Source organism: Pantherophis guttatus, chromosome 2 (genome assembly GCF_059756535.1).
Source record: "Pantherophis guttatus breed Tessera chromosome 2, ASM5975653v1, whole genome shotgun sequence".
Taxonomy (NCBI): Eukaryota; Metazoa; Chordata; class Lepidosauria; order Squamata; family Colubridae; genus Pantherophis; species Pantherophis guttatus.
The window spans coordinates 31,789,853-31,814,928 of record NC_142064.1 but is presented as its reverse complement, the minus strand read 5'-3'; the positions used below and the strand labels follow the sequence as shown (position 1 = coordinate 31,814,928).

The following is a 25,076-nucleotide window of genomic DNA, read 5'->3' as shown; positions in this document are numbered from 1 at the left end:
GCTGATGTGATATTCTGGGAATTGGCCCAAAAATGTCCAGGAAGCATCACATTGAAAAGTCTGCAAGGATGTGAGCATCTTCAGGGAGAGGCAAAGTAACATCATGATGACATTTGACCACATAATGTCATTCTAGCTTCTACAATATGCCTAGGATATGACATATTATTACCACTCTTACTAAAAAAAAATAATCTTCAATATTATTTGCCTGTTCAGAAAGAGACTTTGGAAAAGCCAATAAGATGATCAGTCCCTCAATTCAGTTGGCAATCCAGAAAGCATAGTAGCTACACTGGTGCTGTGAGTGAATCTTTAGCACTTTAGGCAAAGTTCTTCAGATCTTTGGTGTGTGCTTGTGTGTGTGTTGGTATCATAATAGTTTGGATCCTGATCTTATAGAACCTTTAAAGCTAATAGCCAACACTTTGTATCACCTCTAGAAATAAACTGACAGTTGGTGCAATGCTTTCCACATAGGTGTGAGATGTTTCTTTGAGCATTTTCAGAGAGTTCAGAGGTCTAGTTGCTCTTTTGCATTAAGTTGACACTAGATATAATGGTAGGCCTTCAAGAGATGGACTTCATCTATGGTAAATACAAATATAAATTCATCCCTCATCGTTCACATTGACCAAAAAGGAACCACTAAAAGCAGCATTTTCTTCCCAACAAAACAAGGATGGCCTGATCACCTCCCCATATATATTGTATGTTATTGAATGGCATACAATATCCCTAAACATAAAGTCCACTTAGGTATCATAGCAAATTGTTATTGAATGTCTGCAAATGTATTTATTATCCTTTTAAAATTATATGAGGCTGTATTTATGTGTGGAAAAAAATCTCTCATAAATAATTTCTGAGGTGGAAGAGAGGAGGAGAAGGGAAGATTGTACTCAATCTGAAATATTTTACCCTGTTTCCCTGAAAATAAGACCCAGCTGGAAAATAAGTCCTAGCGTGATTTTTCAGGATGCTCGTAATACCCCCAAAATAAGCCCCAGTTAAGATTGTCAACCAGATGGGTGCATTTAGTACTGTATTTCCCCCAAAATAAGACCTAACCAGAAAATAAACCCTAATGCGTATTTTGGAGCAAAAATTAATATAAGACCGGGTCTTATTTTCGGGGAAACATGGTATCACATGATGGCCTGCTTCAGACAATATTCTGAAACAATATCTATCATCTGACAACATGCTAAAGCAAAAACTACCCAATCTTGTTTTTTTAACTAGTGGTGGTATAGAGCCGTGGTGGCGCAGTGGTTAGAATGCAGTACTGCAGGGCTAACTTACTGCTCACTCCAGGAGTTTGATTCTGAGTGGCTCAAGGTTGATTCAGCCTTCCATCCTTCCGAGGTTGGTGAAATGAGGACCCAGATTGTTGCAGGCAGTGTGCTGACTCTGTAAACCGCTTAGAGAGGGCTGTAAAGCACTGTGAAGTGGTATATAAGTTTAAGTGCTAGTGTTAGATGAGCCCAACTAGATAAATCAAACCAGGCAATTATATTAAGCCATGATATGTTTGAGTTGTTTACTTGGGCATTGCGTGTTATATGAGCATTGCAATTCTATTTTATTAATAATTTTTTGAGTCATTAAAACAGTAGGACTATGCTATGCTAAGTCATAAAATGGTCTGATTTTAGGTCTTAGGTCTTTCTCTCATCTCTGTCTATCTATCTATCTATCTATCTATCTATCTATCTATCTATCTATCTATCTATACCTACCTACCTACCTACCTACCTACCTACCTACCTACCTTCCTACTTTCCTACCATCTATATATCTACTTATCAATTGACGGGTCTATCTATACTGTAGATCACTCTATAATCTATTTATTTACGTAGTTACTAGGAGTTGAAAATGAATCACTCAATGTCAACCCAAGTGAATAGGATTAATTCAATAAACTATGGTTAATCATCACACTGCATTGTGCATTGTGCAATGTGTAAATCAGATCTTTGTTAATCTAAACTATTAGCAACCTGAGAAAGCATAGCTGTAGTAATTCAGCCTGTGCTGTAAGAGGAGTGGACAGAAGTAGGGTAACAGTTAAGGGAATGTGTATGTGCATCTTGACTACACATCTGTAAATAATATTGAATGTACATCTAGATAAGAATCATTGAATAATTCAGAGACACAGAATAGTCCAATGTGACAGTGAGGATAGAACTACTGAGTAATTGCTAACATATTGACCTCTGAAGAAACTATCTGCAAAGTTACAGCAGAATAGAAAACAATTCTAAATATTTTTTGTTAATGGTTTGTTCCTCAAATTGCTTATCATAAAGGTCTCTAGTAAAGTAAAGCAGGACTTTTGCATTATTCTTTATTCTTATGGTGCCAAATTGTCTGGAGCTTATACTTTTTATTTCCTTCTCCCACCCCAATGAGAGACAAGAACTTTTACTGCAGGATTTTCAGACTAGTTTCAAAGTTCAAATAGTTTCAAATATTTCAGCCTATTGCCAAAAATTCAGGGGCACCGAATAAATAAAAAAACAATGGGCAGTCATTTTTATCACTTAGTCTTTGAGCATGTGACTCCTTTGCCAAACTGGAACATATTTTCTTTTTCTTTTTCTATTTCAGATAGTAAGAAATGGTACTAAGATACCTTATGAACATTTGAAAAAAACCAACAACACAACACACACTCTCACACAGCACTTCTTCCTGTCCATTCCGTGAGAGCTAAGAATTGCCAAGCTGTCTGGAAAAACTTCTTTCTCTAACAGAGTTGAGAACTGAGCCTACAAACTGTTCTATATTTTTTTTCATCTCAGATCCAACTAAGCTGGCTGTAATTACAGACCACATTTTAGGCTTCTAGTGTGATGCTAAAAGTGATGCAGTAAATGTTCATTACACCCTGAGTCCCAATAAACATTATTTGTCAGCTGCAAGAAAAGAATCTCTTGAAATGCACTTCTGCTAGACTGCTTTTCTGCAAGAGCTCATTCCACACTTAGTAGGAAATTGGTCAGGCTGCCAGATTTTAGAGTTATGCTTCCCCGAAACAGATGGGGTTTGGGGGTGTTACTGTTTTCAGTCTCGTATGCAACACAGGGGTCGCCTCAGCAAGAGTATGTCTTGTGGAACATTAAAAAACAACAACCCCCAGTCCTTGTTATGACTGCCATCAGAAAAAATATTGAGTCAGAAGGACAACCCAAATGAAACAAAAGCTTCACATCTGTTCATTGCAAAGAGACTGGTAGCAGCCTTTCAGGCTAATGATTAGAAAAAAGGCACATGTTTTTGTGAATCAGGAAAGCTTATGCCTTTTCATAAAATGGGATAGTCTGAAAAGGAGCTATCAGGCGCCTCCACATTTTTAGATACCATAAACTAACATGGCACTCTTCCTTCAGCACAAAATGTCATGTTCTCCAGAACGTGTCCTTGGGGAAGATGTTAGAAAAACCAAGGCACTGAAAAGGGATGATAGAATAGAATAGCTGGAAGGGACATTGGAGGTCTTCTAGTCCAGCCCCCTGTTCAAGCAGGAGAACATATACTATTTCAGATAAGTGACTGTCTAGTCTCTTCTTTAAAATCTCCAGTGATAGAGCACCCATGATTTCTGATGGCAAGCTGGTCCACTAGTTAATTGTCCTCACTGTTAGGAACAGTGGTGGGTTCCTCCCGGTTCGGCTGAGCCAGTAGCGGTGACGATATGACATCACCGAACCGGTTCTCTTTGTTCAGGAGCTGGGCCCTCCCGCCCCCCCACATTATTCTTACCTTTTATTTGGCCCCGCCCCCAATCTATTTGCTGCCTCCTGAGTCCCAGCTGATTGGCTAGAAGGAAAAAAATGGTTTAAACTCTTGCCGTGGGGCTTCAAAGGGCCGCCCTACAGCTGATCAGTGTTAAAAGGCAGTGTGGTGGTAGACCGGTGCCTCCAAAAACAAATGAGTAGACCGGTGCCTCCAAAAACAAATGAGTAGACCAGTGCCTCCAAAAACAAATGGATAGACTGGTACAGCTCCAAGAACAAATGGGTAGACCAGTATAGCTCTGCAAGCAGTTAAAAGCCTGATAGACCAGTACCTCTGCTAATCCTAAAGAATTGTAACATGACCATCAAACCACGCCCACAAAATAAGCCACGCCCACAGAACCGGTAGTAAAAGTTTTATAGAACCCAACCCTAGTTAGGAAGTTTATCCTCAATTCCAGGTTGCTTCTCTGATTAGTTTCCAACCATTGTTTCTTGTCCTGCCTTTTGGTGGTTTGTAGAATTTGACCCCCCTCTTCTTTGTGGCAGCTCCTCAAATACTGGAATACTGCTATCATGTCACCCCCTAATTCTTCTTCTCTTTAAACTAGCCAAACCCAAATCCTGCAGCTGTAGCTCATTTGTTACAACCAGTGGTGAAATCCAAATTTTTTTACTACCGGTTCTGTGGGCATTACTTGGTGGGCGTGGCTTGGTGGGCATGGTAGGGGAAGGATACTGCAAAATCTCCATTCCCACCCCACTCCAGGGGAAGGTTACAGCAAAATCCCCATTCCCTCCCCACTCCTGGGGGAAGGATATTGCAAAATCTCCATTCCCACCCCACTCTGGGGCCAGCCAGAGATGGTATTTGCCAGTTCTGCAAACTACTCAAAATTTACACTACTGGTTCTCCGAACTACTCAAAATTTACACTACCGTTTCTCCAGAACCTGTCAGAACCTGCTGGATTTCACCCCTGGTTACAACCATGTAGTGCAGTTGACTGTCTCTACTGAAAGGGAGGATTGCAGACTTAAAGCATTTGCAGTGTCAAGAGTTTATTTACCATTCAGAAACAAGGAGAAGAATGGATCTCTCCTTTACCTACAGATGATAAACAGGATTACAAAGACTATCTAACAAAAGATAAGTGAGGGAGGTGGAGGCAGGCAGCATTAAAGTAAAATGGTTCTTCTAATTTCTATGTTCTTTATAAAACAGCAAGTCATTTGACAAGAGTATCATCAACTCATCAAAATCTAGTCTAAATGCTGTATCTGTGTACTTCTGCTATCCCGTTTTGTTTCATTGATTTGTGTGTGTGTGTGTGCTGGGAAAGGGGACGTGGTGGCTCAGTGGCTGAGATGCTGAGCTTGTCGATCAGAAAGGTAGGCAGTTTGGCGGTTTGAATCCCTAGCGCCGCATAACGGAGTGAGCTCCCGTTACTTGCCCCAGCTTCTGCCAATCTAGCAGTTCAAAAGCATGTAAAAATGCACGTAGAAAAATAGGGACCACTTTGGTGGGAAGTTAACAGCGTTTCATGCACCTTCAGCGTTTAGTCATGCCAGCCACATGACCACAGAATCGTCATCAGACAGAGCTGGCTGTTTGGCTTAGAAACGGAGATGAGCCCCGCCCCCTAGAGTCGGGAATGATTAGCACATATGTGTGAGGGGAATCTTTACCTTTACCTTACTTTTATGTGCTGGGAAGCAAAAGATAGGCTGCATACAATCTGTTTGGGGTCATATGACAGGAGGGGGAACTTAGAACGGAATATTCAGTATCAGAGCATAATTGAGTTGAGAATTTTGGTAGAAATTCTGGTAGAAATTTTGGTAAGAAATAAGACAAGTAGCTGTCGCACGCTTTGCAAAATAAAACCTCAAAAACACACAATCCACCTGAATACGTAATTGATGATACTTAATGAGACAGGTTGAGTTCATCTGAATGGCTGGTTAAGAAGCCCAATCTGGTAAATTTCAATTGAATTAGGACGGGAAAAAAAGGTGCTTCTGGCAGGAAGTTCTCTTGTGCAGGTTCCACTAAAGTCACCAAGATCTTTGCAGAATGATACATGTTATGGAGTGCAGGAGGAGTTTCTATTGGATTGTACCTGTGAGTAGAAAGCAAGCTAGTGAAATAAACATAATATTCTAGTTGAAAATAATGTTAGGGATATAATTACAGAATTCTCAACAGATATTATCCTCAGTTTAGACACTTAAATGATATCCTCACATCACAAACTTGATGTTTGGGGGGGAGGAAAGAGAGAGGGAGAGAAAGAGAGAGAGAGAGAAAAGAGAGATCGATTTGAATCATGTTAATAGTAGAAAATTATTTTTTAGAATCTTTCAGATGAACCTGGTTCTGATTTGAAATAGCAATATATGTACTGGCATTAAAAGTTTGATTCTTAGAAATGGAGAAATGATTTTAAAAAAACCTGAAGCTTAGAAAGTATATATCCTGGATGTCCTTCTGGTGAATGTGGTTTCCTTGTAAAGAGATCTGATATAGATTTTAGGACAGGCTATGCATATCAGCTAAGAATTACATATTTTATGGGTATATCTGCCTGTAAAGTAAGCGGTCATGGACTTACCTTTCCTCACTCGAAGGATGTTGACATTTAGAATATATTAGATCTCTGAAAATTTTCAGTGGCAACCAAAAGTGGACATTTCTTTCCAAAATTAAATTAATAATTGAAAATAAGAAGGGGGAAATTCTTGAATGAGATTATTTCAGTTCAGATTCTGCACATTTGTGTACTTGAAATATGGTTGCAAGAAACTTAATCCTGTAATCCTAAACATGTATTTTTTGCACTTTGCTCTGTTGGTGGATCTTTGGTTTCTGATTTAAAAAAACAAGCAACAAAATCCAGAATTGATCCAGCTAATGCATCAGGAGTGTTCATTCTCACCCAATAATGATATCAGTTACAGTAGTTATGAAATCGTGTGGATAAATCTTTTAGACTTTAACCCTATCAAGCTACTAGTAATATCCAGAAAGAGCTAGATCTGTGTGGTATGGCCTTAAATTTTGTACGAAAATATTTGTTTACTAAAATTATATGTCACCCAGCTCACTATCGAGTGACTTTAAAAATGGCCTCGTCTCCCTAATTGTTAGCAAAGGAAGTCATGGTAGCCTTATCTTCTATCTATAATTTGGAAGAGTAGCAATGAAGTTAATCTCTAAGTAAATACATTTAGAACCAGGATATTAAGAAGCATCCGTCTGTAGAACAGAATAATCTGACATTAGATTTTTATATAAAAAGGGGTGCTCTATTTTCATTTACAAGAATAATTTAACTATACATTAATGCGGCATGGTAGAAGGAAAGCTGTTTTTAAGAAAGTCTGTTGTAACAGCAACTTAATAGCAAATTAGAAGCATGAGAAATTTGTCTTATTGTAAATGACAATTTAAGAACATACCACCCGTTAACTGCTCTGTACCCTCACATGTAAGCTGGGGACAATGACAACCTCTTACAAGGACTCTCTTCACACCTCCATTCTTTTGGTGTGTTATCTTAGCGAGATTATATAGCATATTTTAACAATATTCAGCACTAAACTAACCCATGCCACTTGGGCCATATTAACATGATACGACAGTTTTATGTTTGTGACACGTCAGACCCTATCGAGAAACTTAGTTATCATAGCCTGATAAGGTTACTACTATACCTTATTGAACTCATTCTAAAAACAACATCAGAAGTGTTGCAATTGGGCTTTTAAAATGACCTTGGTTGCTTCATCCATTAAAGTTGTCCCAGTTACTCCTGGACTTCATTTGTTTTAAGTTGTATTGAGAACAACAAACAGGAAGTCTCCATTTAAAATGATCAGAAACTACTCAAGAGCACCCATATTTTTCACTGTTAAGTGCTCTGATGTGCTTAGAATCTTAATAATTCAATAAATAATTCAGGAACCTAGTATTATAATTATTAGGCAAACTGAGTTTCTTAACATCTTTAAAACTGAATTTAATAAAGGACTCTATATTAAATCTGTAATGGAAATCATTAGGTCTTTAACCTCCTGTTAATCCATAAAAGGTGAAGTAATTCTAATCAAAGGTATCTGAAGGGTACCTTCTTCTGAGTGTTGGAGATACAGAGGTTAGACCCAGGGCAGAATCTCCCATCCAACACCCTATAATTACTACTGTAATTAAGTAGCTAGCTAGAAACCCAGTTTTCCAATTGTAATTTAAGTGCCATGACAGAGTTAGAAAGACGAGCTAAAAGATGAAAAACCTTTCATTCTGTGAATGCTTGAGGTGTGTTTGATTTGCATTTTAGCCATATGTAGGATCACACAGACACTTGAACATCATTATGTTTAGATGTGGTGTCACTCTTATAAATTAGGAATTGTTTTCAGATCATATATGTCAACATATGCATGAAACATTTAAATGTATTCAAAATATGCATTTTATTTCATTAAAGAGATACTTTTTGCATGGTTTAAAATGTACAAATTGTTTCCCCCCATTTCTGTGTAAAACACATAAATAAATGCAAGACTTATAAGGAGAGATAATAAATTGATTATTTTAATGATTGCAATGTCCACCAAATGAAGGGAATATATATGATATAGCAATGCAGAATATTGCTGAATCTTTGTATGTCTCCATTCTTGGTCCTTTGCTTCCAGATTATTAAATGTGTTACACTTTAATTTTGTTCTAATGCAAAGTGTGTTCATTTCAAGGCATAGAAATAGTTCTGAAGTTAAGGTGGAATTGCTAACAATATCATAGATTGCAGTTTAAATAATGAAGACATGAGGAGATTCTTTTCAAGAATACTTTTGCACACATGCATATTAGAATAGAATTTTTTTTTTATTGTTGAGGAAGCTGGCTTCCAAAGTGATTAAGATCAAATGGTAATATACGAGTTGTAAATCAGATTGTGATCCTTTTCACACATTGTACTACAGATTATGTTGGCATCAGAAATAAGAGTGGTAAATGGAATTGCAGTTACAGAATGAGTTGCTAGAGCCTTGCAAGTTATATAATTAGAACTAGTAATTCTGTAGGGTCCTTGGTGCTTTCTGAATTTGATTATTTTCTGGCAGATCTTTATTATCCAACTAGGTAACATCATCAGTGCACAATGAACATCATGAAACATCTATAAAACCAAGAGAGCAGCAAGGACCTCAAGGTTCAATCCTGATCTACAAATATTCTATTAGTACTGGCCATAATCTCTCTCTCTCTCCCTTCCCTCTCTCTCTCCTTCTCTCTCTCGCCCTCCCTCCCTCTCTTATGCTTGTTTCAAAGTTCTGACAAAAGAACATGCACAATCTTTTATCATCCTGGGTTGTTTTTTTTACTTTTGTTTTGTCATCTATTACTTCCTGAAGGTTTTAGGTTTTGCTATTATTTTCCAATCTTGGGGTTTTCCTGAGCATGCTGATACTCTCCGCTGCTTCTCTCCAATTCTACAAGCAATAAATGTCTGAGTTTGTTACCAGGAGTGATAACATTATTTTTCAGTAATGCCAAATCCTTTTGTTCTACATTCTGGAAAAAGTTTTCAGTGTTCCGAGAAGATTGTAAATATAAAATCCTCTATTTAACAATGCAAATACATAAAAAAGGAACAGAATATGGAAAATGAACTATTTATTAACAATAATGACTAAAAATAGACTCCAAGGACTTTACTGAGAAGACTTGCTTATTTTACATCAGAATTCACAAAACAGAGGCGATAGCACTGCTTCCAAATTAGACCCCAGATTCCTTTTCACACCTTGTAAGTGATATATTTTGGGACATCAACTTCTGCAGAGACAGAAGTACTGCGATGTACTTTTCCAAGCTGGATCTGGTGAGTTTTACCACACATTTCATCTCCTCGCCTTTTTCTCTCTCAGAATCTTTTTGCTTTCCTCCCGCCTCCTCTTATTAACAGGGTTCCGAGGATCATAAATTTCAAATGTGTCTTCATCTTGCACACTTGCATCTTTTACTTTTCTGGTTTGGTCCTCAAAGTGGAGCACATGTGACATCCTATAAGGTTTTTTTTAAAAAAGACATAGTAACTGGAAAAAACTTTAGATACTGTAAGCAAATAAAGCCTGAACAAAACATTTACTTCCACACAGAACATCATAAACAATCTTACAAAAAAAAAAAAATGCTAACAAGTAAAAATTAGGAACATAGTTGCCTTATTAGACATTTGAATTCTTGCGTCTCCTGGAACAATTTCTACCAAAAACAACTCAGGAATTTCATTCCTTCTTCCTTTGGAAACCCCACCTCTATCCGCTGCCACCTTCCTCTCTCTTTTTTTGTCAATAAATAGAATAAAACACCAACAAAGAAATAAATCCAGTTTGTTACACCTTTATCCTGGGGTTGTGTAGCATATTCCAGATGCACAGGCTCATGAATGTAGTACCTGTCCAAAATCTCTTGAAGCAGCCATGGCTTTTCCTGGAATTGCATATCAGCTACAGAAGGTAGCTGGATGATTTACTATGGAAAGGCTCAGCCTGCTAAAGTGCTGCAGACAAGAAGCTGCCTGTGTGACCCTGGAGGTTACAAAGTGCTTTCTTGAGGTGGCATTGAAGCATTGCAAGGTCTATACATAAACATGTAAGCTAGCCAAATATGTTAAAGTCCAGATCAAATGAATGGAGATTCCATTTTAAAACCTCCAACAATTAATTGGAATTGCTATGAAAAACCACCATATCTATTTTTGTTGACCACAGAATATCCGTCAAGTATTATTGATGTTTTGTTTTGTTTTGCTTTGACATTTAGCCCTATTTGTGACTGCATACTCAATGGCCGAATCCCCTCTCATTGCTTTCTCTCCCTGATCTCAACCAAGTTCCCCCACAGACCACGTGTTTTTATTCTTAGGGCCAAGTCTGCCCGAGCAAACGCATATAAGAAAGGAGTTATAATCAATTCTCAAGTGTATATAATCTGTACCACTTATGTGCATTTAGACTGTGGCCATAATATTTTTATGGCTTTTGATAATTATGCTTGGCCCCCACATCAGTTTATATTTTGGTGGTCCTTCAGGCTTTAAATCTCAATTACCAGAGAGGATTGTATAATTTTGGTAACAGAAAAATTTGCATAGAATTATGCCCTGTCTCTGCCATCCCATTTAAGAATTTTTCTTTTAAAAGTTGGCTCCTCACAGTAGATCATCTTTAGCCTAAACCAAATGATGGAAGCTATATGTCATAGCTGCTTATATTAGGCAGCATTTGATATGACGATTTCACAGAGGTTATAGGGCTGCATAAAACACTCCACAGAGGTTATTCGCAAAGCACGTTAGTGTGACTGAAGCGTTTCCTTTTGAAGTATTCCTGTAGCTGCATCCTTGCTCCGTAGTTGTTTCAAAAGTTATTGCAGCTGCCTCCATAACCATATGCCAGTTTGGTTTAGTGGTTAAGGCAGGGGTGTCAAACTCAATTTCATTGAGGGCCACATCAGGGTTGTACTTGACCTTGGGGGCTGGGTGGGCGTGGCCAAGGGGGGCACGGCCAGTTCGACGTCACTCATGTCATGGGCGCCTGTGGAGGCCTGAGCGCTCCGCCAGCAAAAGCGGAGCTTGGGAGGCTGCGACGGCCTCCTGCAACCCTCTGCCAATGAAAACAGAGCTCCGTTTTCACTGGCAGAGGGTTGCAGGAGGCCGTCGCAGCCTTCCAAGCTCCACTTTCACTGGCAGAGGCACTGTGGGCTGGTCCTTCTCTGTTTTCAGATCTAAAACCCTGTGGGCCGGATTTGGGCCATGGGCCTTGAGTTTGACACCCCTGGGTTAAGGCATCAAGCTAGAAACCGAGAGACCATAAAGTCTAGTCGTATCTTAGGCATGAAATCCAGCTGGGTGACTTTGATTTGATTTGATTTGATTTGGGCCAATCACTCTCTCTCAGTCCATCCCACCTCACAGAGTTGTTGTTATGTGGAAAACAGAACAAGGAAGGAACATTAGGTATGTTCGCCTTCTTGAGTTATTTATAAAAAAATTAATGAAGGCAAGATAATCACTTAATTAGCAAGCTCAGCTGAAACTCCCTGACCAGCAAGTGTAACTGAGCACTTCTTTCCACAAGGCTTGTAAAGGATATGATTGTTTTAACACACCAAAGAAAAGAGATTTATGTTAATTAGGGCCTAATATAATGTAGTAGTACTTGAGTTTGTACCATTCTCCTCAACAATGTATGATTTTGCTTTTACTTACATATTCAGAAGGTCTTAATTAATTGCTCTTTAAAGACATCCTTTTTGATATAATATAGATAGTAAATATATAATGCAACAAAAAGAATCCAAATTTAACTAAGGTTATAGATACATAGATATAGGCTATAGACAGATAGACAGGCTAGGTTTCTAGAGATTTCTATCTACCTTGCTGATATAAATAATACTATTGGTTATGATTTGGAATTTACTCAGTATTGGCTTGCATATTAAAAACTATTCCAAAAAATATATGAAAAGAACAAGACACCAAGTCTCCCAGAAAGGCCTTAGAAATAATGAAGCTGTTGCCAGTTAGGAATGTCTTTCAAGTTCTCTATTAATCACATTGCTTTGTTCTATCATTTCATGAATCATGAATGCTTGAATGAAAAAATTGCCATGACTTCTGTAGCTGGAAAAGAAATTTCCTACACTCCTTGCAATCAATTTGAATAATTCAATTGTATAAATCCAGATTAATTGAGCAGTCTAGAAATTAAATATAACGTTGCTTCTTAATACAAGTATTTTTGTAACCATCTTTACCATGTTTGCATTAACTCTACGTAATCAAGTTTCAAAGATATAAAGGTTATAAGCTTGCTGGGAGTATTCCCTATCTTTTTTTGGCTCCAAGATGCATGAAAACCTGGAATAGATTAATATATAAACTCTGGTTTTATTCGTAGGTAAAACATATGCACATATAAAAATCTTTCCACTAGAGATGGGCTCAGGCAAATAAGGTTTTTAAAATGAAGTGATATAAGACCATGATAAGCAAAACTGCTCGCATGAAGAAAAAAATTACCAACTGAGTAAGGATTCAGGCACCTCCATCATCTTGGTTGCAATCTGAGAGAAAAATCAGAAGATGGAATTGCTCTCTATATCTGTTTTTAATTACCTTCTAAAATACTCTGTCACAACTCTAGGTAGCCACCAGAGGCTTTTGAGTTCATCTTCTCTAGTTCCTTAGCCAACATAATCATTAGGGGAATTTGAGCACAGCATATCTACAAGCCGCATGGTTGGAGAAGCCTAAAACAGGATATTCAACCAGATACAGAAAACTCTGCAGGTAACACTGCATGCTTGAGGAAGCTTTATCTCCTAACGAACAGCTGTTTAAAGCAGAAGGCAGATCTCTTGCTGAGATCATTATTTTTTCAACAGAAGAACGAAGCCTACAGAATCAAGCTTTCCTGGTATAGCTAAGAAACATCTTTAGTTATTAAGCAGTAACCATTCCATCAACATTCCTCTAAGCAAGGGCTGAGAAGACTCAGCTCAATATCTTTAAAAAAAAAATATCCAGATTTTCTATAGATCTTTAGAGTATTTAAGGCACCTTTACAGTATTTATCCGGTGTCAGTATGCTGACATTTCATATATTTATCTTTTGAACTTGTACAACTTCAAGAAACATTACTGTGCAGCTGGGGCTTATCTCCAGAAGTTTACATCAGGTCATGTTCCAATTTTGCAACACATAAAACTGAAAGTTACGAAGTAAGTTAGTCATTTTATTTTGCTAGGAGTTTTAAAAATTCCATTTTGTACTTTTCAAGAAGTACCCCTTGTAACAATTTACAAAGAAGTTACCTGCAGTATTTTTTCCCCAAATATGTCTTGCTAAAAATCTTAGCAACTTAGAATAAGCAGCACCTTTTCACTTTTAAGAGCAATAGTTATAGTAACTCAAATCCAAGCTCCTCCTCCATATGTTAACATAAATAAGAAATATAAAATCAGTAATTAAAAAAAACATATATAGGTTACAAATTATTTTAAGACCAGGGTTGATGATTTTAATTATTTTAATTATAATTATTTTAAAACCAGGGGTCTCCAACCTTGGCCACTTCAAGCCTGGATGACTTCAACTCCCAGAATTCCCCAGCCAGCAAAGCAAAGCTGGCTGGGGAATTCTGAGAGTTGAAGTCCACCAGGCTTGAAGTGGCCAAGGTTGGAGACCTGTGTTCTAGCCTAACCTATTAAACAACTCCTTAAATGAGTGAGAACTTGAACAGGTAGTTGCTGGAACAATCAAATGAAGCCAAAACAATAATGCAGAGGCACAGAGAAGAAAGAAAAGAGGAAGAAACCATCCCTAAGTACATTCCACAGATACAAAACCATCAGCCCAAAGTGATAGAGCCAAATATGCCCCAAGTCCTTCACATGCTCATCACTGATGAGGTGAGTTAACATCTCTAAAAAAGCTACCATGGTTTTCATTATTAACACTCCCTTATAATTCAAGAAATATAACACCCTCTTTGCCTCTGCTGAAAGTAAGCTACCAAGACAACATAATGCTGGTCAGGGAAAAATTCTAAGACCGAATACAATACTGTATTATTTTAAACATAACAATAGGGATAGGCAACTTAACTGACAACTGTTATAACTGATGGAAGCTATTGATCTGACACCCCCTTCCCCCAAAAAGTCTCCTCACTCCCTCAACTTGGTCCCTTCCCACCAAAGCTCTTCTGGGTCTGTCAGAATGTTAAAAACATGTAAGTGACAACATCAAATTAATTGTATTTTTGTGTTATTTCAGGCCTAGCAGAAGAAGTCTGCCTTTCTCAAACAGAGTTGGTGAATACCTTTATTTGGCCAAATATTGAGATACTCACATCTTGTGTATGGGCCACCCCCAAGCGGGGCAGGGGTGGGGAGGCCATTGGAGGAACCCCAGGTGGCCCTCGTCTGCTTCAGCTTCACCTTTGCCAGGGCAGCGGGCGCTAGAAGGGCGCTGTCCCGAAGCCTCCCCGCCGCTTGGTTTGGGGTGGATGGTGCCCGGCTGCAGTGGGCAGGCAGAGCGGAGAAGAGAAATGGCGCAGAGGAAACCCTTTCAAACAGCGTTGCCTGCAATTTTTGTTACTCCCCTCTGTCATTACTCTTTCACTCTCTTTCTCTCTCTCATTCTCTCTCTCTCACATACAGACATTTGATCGCTTGAAAGGGACAGGCTGGGCTTTCCTTCTATCGTAAGCACATGCTTCCCACAATCTTCCACAACTGCCTGTCCTTTTCTCAAGCAACAGCAGCCAGGTAGAGGCAGGGGGTGGAGCCGATTCCGACGGGCCACATGGCTTTCTGCCTCACCATAGCAGAAGCCTAAGCAACACCGGAGCACCAGGCCTGGTGGAGCGCAAACCGTGGTTGCCGCCTGCTCCATAGTCACAAGGTGAGCTGCTGAACAGAGGGGCCTGGCGCCATGGGCAGGGCTGGGGCTAGCAAGAGTGCGCTGGAAATATCTCCAGGCACCTGGAGAGACAGAACTCCTGGCCCTTCCTGGATCAGCTGATCCGTGGGCCACAGTTAAGGGGCCGAACAGCCATGAGGTGACTGGGGAAGGGAAGGGCTGCCTCCTGTGCTGGACATGCTCACCCTTTTCACAAGGCCTTATTTTTGGGGTAGGGCATATATTAGTCCCACCCCAAAAAAATTGGGTTAGGCCTTAATTTTTGAATAGGTCATATATTCGGTGAAACATGGTATTTAAGGAGAAAAAGGGAAGAACTTCATTTCTTGTCAAATGCCTGGATGCGTATACATCCAGGCATGGGTATACACCCTCCCAACATTGTCTGCCTCTGGATGATATCATAATTGTACTGCCAGGAGGATGCATAACTTTAGTTAACAGGCTGCTCTACAGAAACTACAAAGACCGTACAATAAACAACAAAGGTTTTATGCTGTTTTATTCTGTATGCCCACAAAGTATATTAAAGTTGGAGACACAACCATAAGCATTGTCTAAACAAACAGACACACACATAAAACAAAGGCTGGTTAGAACTGTGCCCCTTGTGCAATGCCAGGATAAACAACACAAAGCAACAGATAATGGAGAAAACCTACAAATCACTTCCATATTTAAAATCAAATTAGTTCAGCAAGATTAATTATATTGCAAAGTACACCAAAGATGACTATTGTAAATAATCAGCTCTATATTTTATGTAGTATGTTAGGTTCACCCTGACAATGAGGCATAATGAAAAAACAGCTGGCTTTTAAAACTTTATGTCAGCCCTTGTCAGGGCTTCCAAATATATTAAGAGGATCTCCTAAAGTTTAAAAAATGCTTAAAGCTTTGACTTTAAAGCTATATTTCTTACATAGAATCTAGGTCCTAAGAATGTTGTGATGATGGGGAGGGGGGGCTTCTGCTGATTTGCAATATTCTCTTCTTAAAGTATGGCATATAAGAAATATGTGGATTTAAAGTCCCAAGCATAACAGGAGATTTATTAATCTCCCTACACCAATGAAATTACAAGTCAGAGGAGAGAGATTCAGGCAGCTTCCAATGGGGTAAGAGATTCTGCAGAGAACTGCAATGATGGCTTTCTTTTAACATCCCTCCCCCCACCATGAGCTCCCGGTACTTGTCCCAGCTTCTGCCAACCTAGCAGTTCGAAAGCTCTTAAAAAATGTAAGTAGAAAAATAGGGACCATCTTTGGTGGGAAGGTAATAGCGTTCTGTGCGCATTTGGCGTTTAGTCATGCCAACCACATGACCATGGAGATGTCTTCGGACAGCGCTGGCTCTTCGGCTTTGAAATGGAGATGAGCACCGCCCCCTAGAGTCAGGAACGACTAGTACATATGTGCGAGGGGAACCTTTACCTTTACCCCCATTTTTGCAAGACTGCCGCTTTCTGCATCTCCAGAAGGAATGACAGACTGCATTATCATCTGCCTGCTCACTAGCTTTCGGTTCTTGTCAGCACTTTGGTTGAGCCCAAACAATCAATGTGTGTCTAGGATTGTGGCATGTGCATGTCTATAAAGAAAGCAACAGAAATGAGGTTTTGGCTTTGCCATGGCCTCCCAAGCATACTAGTCAGTGGGAAGGTATGCCTTTAAATCTTGGACATTTCCAAGAAATAGCACAAAAAATGTTATTTGTAATGTTAGAAGTGCAAATGACAAGAAGAAAAGATTGCAACACTTCTTTTTCTATTTACGCTAAAATTGCAGGATGCAAAAATAAGCAGACAGACAAAACAGCTAAGTGATTCCACAGATCAAAAATATAATTTTCTTACCTAAAAAAGAAGTGTTAGTTGTTCTGGAACAATGAACTCCCTGGCATTCTTTTCATTACCAGCAATGTAGTGGGTGGCATAAGAAAAGGAAGGTCAAAGATGTTGGATAACCATTTGTCTGAAATGGTGTAGGGTTTCCTGCCTAAGCAGGGGGTTGGACCAGGGGTGAAATGCTCCCGGTTCGGACCGGCTCGGGCGAGTAGGTAGTGATGGTGGCGGGCAGTTTGGAGAACCGGTAGCAAAAATCCCTGCCCCCGCCCCCCATGCCCAGCTGAGGCTTTTTTTCTTTTAAATGGCTCTGACAAGCCAAGCTCTGACGATCCTAGCTTTTAAAAAACCCTCTGACGATCAGGCAACTCAGCTGGGATTGTCAGAGCCTTTTGAAAGCATTTTTTTTACATGGTTTTACATGTAAAAAATGGTTTTAAAAGTAAAAAAAAAAATGGCCACGCCCACCCAGTCACATTACCCCCCCCCCCACTAAGCCACGCCCACAGAACTGGTAGTAACAAATTTTAGATTTCACCACTGGGTTGGACTAGAAGGCCTCCAAAGTCTCTTCCAACTCTGTTATTCTATTCTATTCTAAATGAGAAACAGAAGTAACCCAGAAGAAAAATAAATCAAGGAAGACATGTAAAGAATGAAAGAGGACAGAACAAGCAGGGACCGAGAAGGCAAGATTGACAGAGAGACAATTGACAAAATGTTGACGATCAAATTGCAAAGGAAAGATGAAGAAAAAGAAAACCATGAACCCCCCCCCCAATAAATAAATATTGAAATGAAATCATGGCAAGGCATCTAAAGTTTCCCATAGTTTCTAAGGGAAATTATGTGTTTCTAATTCCATTTGAATCAAGAGGTTTAAATATGCCTAAGTGTGCACCAGTTTGGGCAAACGTCTGTAGAAATTAAACTGAAAAATATAATTACTAAATTGGTACCTCCTGCAGGATATTTCGATTAAGGTATTGATCTAGCTCTTTTTATGCAACTTATTTTATTAGGACTAAAAGGCATTAGGAGATGAGTAGGGCCTGAGTAATTTAGCACTTCTGCTACGACTGCACTGTCTCCTTTTTTCGTTCCTATCCTTTGCACAGAGCAGCCTCTGTTTAAAACAAATCTCACTGAAATAAATGAAGATTCTGCAGAGGCAGTACTTGGTGGATTGCAAACATAATCTTCAGAGACAAGACCTGCAAATCTTAAAATGTACTTTAAAGTGTAGTGGGAGTACTTAATCAATCACATGAGAGAAAGAGAGAGAGAGAGAGAGAGAGTTTGGTCCAAAACCAAAACTGTGATAAAAAAGGCTAATTAGCAGGAGCAATGGAAGAAAGATGGATGTACTGCCTCCAAACTCAAAACAGCAAAATTAATTACTAAAGAGAATTTGCACACAAATCTCTTGAGGTCTAAATGAGGTCTCTAGAAGGTTACACATTTCTTTAATTCTAAAGAAATGAAAGTGGATAAATAAATTCCAGGCTTCCAAGAGTATTAGAACGATACTTCTCAATGGGTGGTGCACAGAGGCAGTCAAGTGGCATGCAACCACTCTTGCCAACTGCAACAAAATGGGAGCTATCAGGAAGAGATGGCAAAATGGGAGCTATCAGGAAGAGATGGCAACATTTGGGAAACAGCTTAAAATGCTTCCCCTTGTAAGAAAAAGGAGGCAAACGCACATACTAGAGCAGAAAAGTAAATGTGAGTGCATAAACATACACATGACAATTAGAACGCAGCTAATTCTTACCCAGCCATAGAAATCAACCTTGCAAGAGAGACCCGGGAAGTCCTACTTTTGGACAGCAGTGGCCAACAGGGGCAACTGTGCTATTCTGCATTCAACTGTTTGCTGAAAGGCTACCAATGGCTTTGCCTGCCTTTCCCCAACCTATTTTGCATTGCTCAAGCGACCAAATTTGTATTCCTTCCAAGTTGCAAGGTTGACAAATGGCCCAATGAAAACTCCTTCAAGGCCTGCCTGTGAGCAAGTACCACTGTTCATGTTTACGAGACTGCCTGCTGCGACCGATAACCTCCCACCGGCCAATACGCTCTCACAGAGAGGGCCTCCTCAGGGTGCTGTCGGTCAAGCAATGTCGGCTGGTGGCCCCAGGGGGAGAGCCTTCTCTGTGGGAGCACCCGCCCTCTGGAACGAGCTACCTCCCGGAATACGGCTGATTCCGGATCTCCGCACTTTCTGTAAGGCCCTGAAGACGTTTTTATTTCAGCAAGCCGGCCTGGCCTGAATAGGTTTTAGGGGTTTTTAATTGTATTGCTAGGGGTTTTAAATTGGGGCGGCCGTTTAATTTAATTTATTTTTAATTATTTTAACTTTTATATTGCATGTTATTTTAATTCTTGGCTGTTCACCGCCCAGAGTCCCTTCGGGGAGAAGGGCGGGATATAAATTTAATAAATAAATTTAATAAATAAATGTGTCATTTCCAACTGACAATGCAAAGCACTTTCTGATCAGAGGCCAAGCAGCAGGGATATCTTTGCTACTTTTATACCTGTGGTTGTCAGAGAATGCTGAGAAACTGTGGTTGCCTCATGGGAATGGATTTCACTCAAATGCTCTGCTGTATGAAGCAGTTCATGGGGAAAAGCCCCCTTAGGCCAACCTTTGATAGCCTCTATATTCACATCCATGCTACCTGCTCCTCAGTATCAAGAAAGAAGCTACGGTATGGATGAAGACATTACAGGTAGTCCTCAACTGACATCCACAACTGGGATCAGAATTTATGTTGGTAAACAGGATGGGTTGTCAAATGATTCGCACTCTTAGCAACTGCAATTGCTAAGTGAATCATGAAATTAAGTGAATCTGGCTGCCCAGGGTGGGTTGCCCCTGGTTTCGACCGGTTCGCAAGAACTGGTAGTAAAACTGGCAGGAGGCTCCGCCCACCACCCTGGATGTCGTCATAGGCAATCTGCACATGCGCAAAAGCTCAGCGCGCGAGAGAGTGAAGCTCAGCATGCACACAATCCCATTGCGAACCAGTAGTAAAGGTAAGTAGAACCCACCCCTGCGGCTGCCTCCATTGACTTTGCTTGTTGGAAGTTGCCTAGGAAGGTCACCAATGGCATCTGGGACGAGGCAACTGTCATAAATACCTGCCAGTTACCAAGCAGTTGTAAGAATGAGGACTGGTTGTACGTCACTCTCTTCAGTACTGTTCATAATATTGCAATATCGTAATTTCATCACTTGCTTGCCCCATGGGGTCTACACTGGGAAAAACTAATAGGAATTAGAGGGAGAAGACTAGGCTGATTGGAGCAAGAAAGTGTTCTCCTTGTACAATGTGTGTGGAGGGATGCTCTTTTGCAGGTTAGCTGTATTTGCTTTTTGTTTGGATGTGATCTTTGAAGTTGTCAATATTACTACATTTTTTACCATCGAAGCAGGCTATTAGTATTTCTTAAACCTGCATCATTTGACCTTCAGTAGTATCAAAGGCAACCATGTAGACCATGAGAACAGCACATTAATGTTTATCACAACTATTAGAACAACAACCCAGAGAATATGAGATGAAATCAAGAGAACAATTGTGCTTTAAGGGACTGAAGTTTCCATTATATTATAACCTAAAATGATTCACTGTTGTTATATAACTCCAGAAAAAAATAGCCAAAATGTATGAGGGCACTTCAAATTTATGTTGGAAATGTAGGCAACACGAAGGGTCATTTTATTATGCCTCATGGACTTGTAAACAAGCCAGAAAAGTTTGAGTTCAAATACATACAACGATCAAAAGAATTTTAAAGACTAAGAATCAACTGAAGCCAGAACATATCTTGTTGGAATTAATGGGCAGACAATAGAAAAGAACCACAGAAGACTATTTTTATATATGATCTGCTGCCAGACTATTATATGTACAAAAATGGAAAATCTCTGATATACCCACAATTGGAATGGTTGGTGAAGATAATAGACTAGCAGAGATGACAAAATTAATTGAAAAAAGGTCAACTATTACATTTATTAGTGACTGGAAACCCCTTATGGATTTCTTGCTGAAAAAAGAAAAAAAATGAACTTGTGATTTATGGGTTTGATGATTAGAATGGGTAACTTATGGAAGAAGGAAATTAAAATGCAACTTTAGAGAGAGTAAAATATAAATGCATTTTTAATAACTGTCAAAAGTTATGCCTTCTCTTTTATATTTCTATCTCTTTTTCTATTTTGTTACCTATTCAATTTTCTTCTTTATTGTATTTTTTTCTTTTCTATATTTGTATTGCTTTTATCTTGTTAAAAATCTCAATGAAAAGAAATGACTATTGTAACTATTACAAAGTTTTAAAAAAAAGATTATTATGAAGCAATACTTTTTATATGAAAAACAGTGAGTTAGCGGATATGCAATTTCTTGAATCTTTCCCAAATGTATGTGACGTGTATGTGTGCATAATACATAGTGCTTATATAATAAATATATTTATTTTTGCCATACATGGTATATTCATAACCAAGTCCTTATTTCTAATCTTTGACACATTAGTAGATATGAGCAGGGCTTTTATAAACTTCATCATGAATGATAATTATAATCAAATGTCAATAAACATATAAAATGCCCTTCTCAGAAAAAAATAACATTTTTTTTTTCTATCATAGTGGGAAACAAATTCTTTTGATAGGATTGCTTAAAAACCTCTGTATTAAAACATTTCATCGAAGTTTTCAGATAGTGTAATAATATTGCCTATATTTTTATCTGGCAGCGCACTTCAAAGTTCATCCAGACTTAGATTCACTTTGGACCAAGAACTTCAGTATATATATAATACAAGACTTCTACTCTATTTGCAATTGTGTTTTAATTTAAAAAATGGAATGTAATTACAATGGAGGCACAGATACTTCAAATTTTATTTGGGATGCTTTTATATCCCCAGCAAAGTAAAGAACTAGATCAAAGATAGAATATGTGCTCTGACTATAATCCATCACTCTTTTTCCTTATTCTGCTTATCAGTAAGAAAGGCTATTGCTTTATTTAATAGCAATAGCAATAGGACTTAGACTTATATTTATTTATTTATTTATTTTATTTTATTTTATTTATATACTGCCCTACTCCCAAAGGACTCAGGGCGGTGAACAGCCACAAAATTAAAAATACATCATACAAAAGTTAAAAACAATTTAAAAGTATAATTAAATAATTTTGGCCCAACAAACGAATTTAAAAACACCCAATTTGTATAAAACTTAAAAGCAAATTAAAAGGGAGAGTCAAGCGAGACCAGCCTGCTGGAATAAAAATGTTTTGAGGGCGCAGCGGAAAGTGCGTAAATCTGGTATCCTCCGTATCTCCGGGGGGAGCTCATTCCAGATGGCAGGTGCCCCCACAGAGAAGGGTCTCCCCCTGGGGGCCGCCAGTCGACACTGTTTGGCCAACGGCACCCTGAGGAGCCCCTCTCTATGGGAGCGTACTGGTCGGTGAGAGGCTACTGGTGGCAGAAGGCGGTCTCGTAGGTATCCTGGTCCTAAGCCATGGAGCACACTAAAGGTGGTGACCAAAACCTTGAAGTGCACCCGGAAGACCACCGGGAGCCAGTGCAGCTCGCGCAGGAGGGGAGTCACATGGGAGTGCCACGTCACTCCCATAACCACCCGCGTGGCTGCATTCTGGACCAGCTGGAGCCTCCGGGTGCTCCTCAAGGGGAGCCCCATGTAGAGAACATTACAGTAGTCCAGGCATGAGGTGACGAGGGCATGAGTGACCGTACGTAACGAGTCCCAATCCAGAAAGGGACGCAACTGGCGAATCAGGCGGACCTGATAGAAAGTCCTCCCGGCCACAGCTGTCAATGCTCTTCTAAAGACAGCCGTGAGTCCAGGAGGACACCCAAGTTGCGAGCCCTATCCGTGGGGGCCAACGACTCGCTCCCAATAGTCAGTGATGGCACCAACTGACTATACCGGGATGTCGGAAACCACAGCCACTCGGTCTTGGATGGGTTGAGTCTGAGTCTGTTTCTCCCCATCCAGATCTGCACGGCCTCCAGGCACCGGGACATCACTTCAAGGGTATCATTGGGGTGATCCGGGGTGGAGATGTACAGCTGAGTGTCATCAGCATACTGGTGGTACTTCACCCCGAAATCACGATGATCTCGCCTAGCGGCTTCACATAAATGTTGAACAGAAGGGGCGAGAGGACCGATCCTTGTGCCACCCCACATACAAGGGGCCTCGGGGTCGACCTCTGTCCCCCTGTCAACACAGATATACCAGTCCATAGTGCTTTATAGCCCTCTCTAAGCGGTTTAGAGGGATATGATGGCTCAGTGGCTAAGACGCTGAGCTTGTCGATCGAAAGGTCGGCAGTTCAGCAGTTCAGTTCCCTAGTGCTGCGTAACGGGGTGAGCTCCTATTACTTGTCCCAGCTTCTGCCAACATAGCAGTTCGAAAGCATGTTAAAAATGCAAGTAGAATAATAGGGACCACCTTTGATGGGAAGGTAACAGTGTTCCATGCGTCTTTGGCAATTAGTCATGCTGGCCACATGACCAGGGAGACATCTTTGGTCAGCGCTGGCTCTTCAGCTTTGAAACAGAGATGAGCACCGCCCCCTAGAGTCGGGAACGACTAGCACATTTGTTCCCCTAGCACATATGTGCGAGGGAACCTTTCCCTAAGTGGTTTACAGAGTCAGCATATTGCCCCCAACAATTTGGATCCTCAGGAATAGAAACTGAGAATAAGCTTCGGAGTGCCATGTGTAATAGTATTAATTCAATTTGCATGTGCTTTCATGTGTGTAGATGCACACTTACTGTGCTACAACCCCAATGGCAAACGGGAATAAACAACTGGCAATCCCACTCACTCACTTTCATTCTTTGCAGAAATCTAATTGCTAATATACATTCTACTTTGTAAAACTGCTGTCACAGGTTGATCCCCCCTCCCACATCCCCATTTTAAGGGCCCCAGATTGGTCATTCTGCTCTTAAAACATTCTGAACAATCTGTCTGGTGGGATATTAATGTGTCTACAAAAAAGCAGGCTATCAGAACTCACAACCCTGCTCCATAAAAAAAGCAACTGGGTTTTGCAACAGCATCAGGACAGAGACATATAAAACCATTATGATTTATGCTTCCAGTATTTCCACTGGGGAAGCAGAGACATGATGCCTTTGTTCTATCATTTACAGGAACAGTTCACACATACACTATATTTAAAACATTTCCCAAAACTGCTACAGAAACATACTTCAAATGTTTTGATAAAGAAGATTAATCAAGTGCTCTCAAAAGTACATACCAGTAGTGCAAATGAATATGAGACATGATAATGTGAAGGCCAGATGTCATCCCAGACAGCAGAATGATGTACACAGAGTTACAAAGCACGTCTTATAAGATACAGGGATGTTCAGACTGGAGTAGGTCAATAATTTAATTAGTCTAATACCCTAGCTATGCTGTTTCACTGGCCCAAGAGCTCTGAACAGTCTTATGGTAGCAAACAACTCAGGGATCAGAGGACCTGGCAAAACTTGAACAATGCCAGAAGTAGTATAGAGGACTGCAAAGCTTTCCATAAACAGGCCCAGACAATTAACAAGAAGTGAGACCTTTAATGAAATCTTATCTACTGTAGCCAGTTCTGGCTTTTATGATCAGAGCTGGAAAATCCTTGATGTAAGGGCATGTAAGTGCCCAGATATGCGATGCTGAGGCCTACATTTTTAAACAAATGTTTATAACTACCCAAAGGAACCTTTTATAAAACAAAATCTATATAGCAGTGTTTCCTATACAATGTTAGAGTTGTGACGTGGCCCAATTCTCTCTACAGAGAGTTGCAATGTTTGAGGTGCAGTCCACCAGCACTTTTTCTGTTCCGATTGGAAGTTTTTCCTCCTGGTTATAAAGTTCTCATACTTAACTTAATTCTATGGGCTGGTAAG

The 25,076-nt window shown here is 39.8% G+C and overlaps 1 protein-coding gene across 2 annotated transcripts in view; it reads right to left on the bottom strand.

The window, feature by feature from the left end:
• Positions 1–8,205: 8,205 nt before the first annotated feature.
• Positions 8,206–25,076, bottom strand: part of CWC27 (CWC27 spliceosome associated cyclophilin) — a 114,010-nt gene continuing 97,139 nt past the window's right edge. For both annotated transcript variants that reach the window (XM_034440978.3, XM_087885726.1), the window contains exon 14: positions 8,206–9,821. In XM_034440978.3, coding sequence (XP_034296869.1) covers positions 9,659–9,821 — 163 coding nt within the window. In that variant the 3' untranslated portion in view covers positions 8,206–9,658. The remainder of the gene's footprint in view (positions 9,822–25,076) is intronic.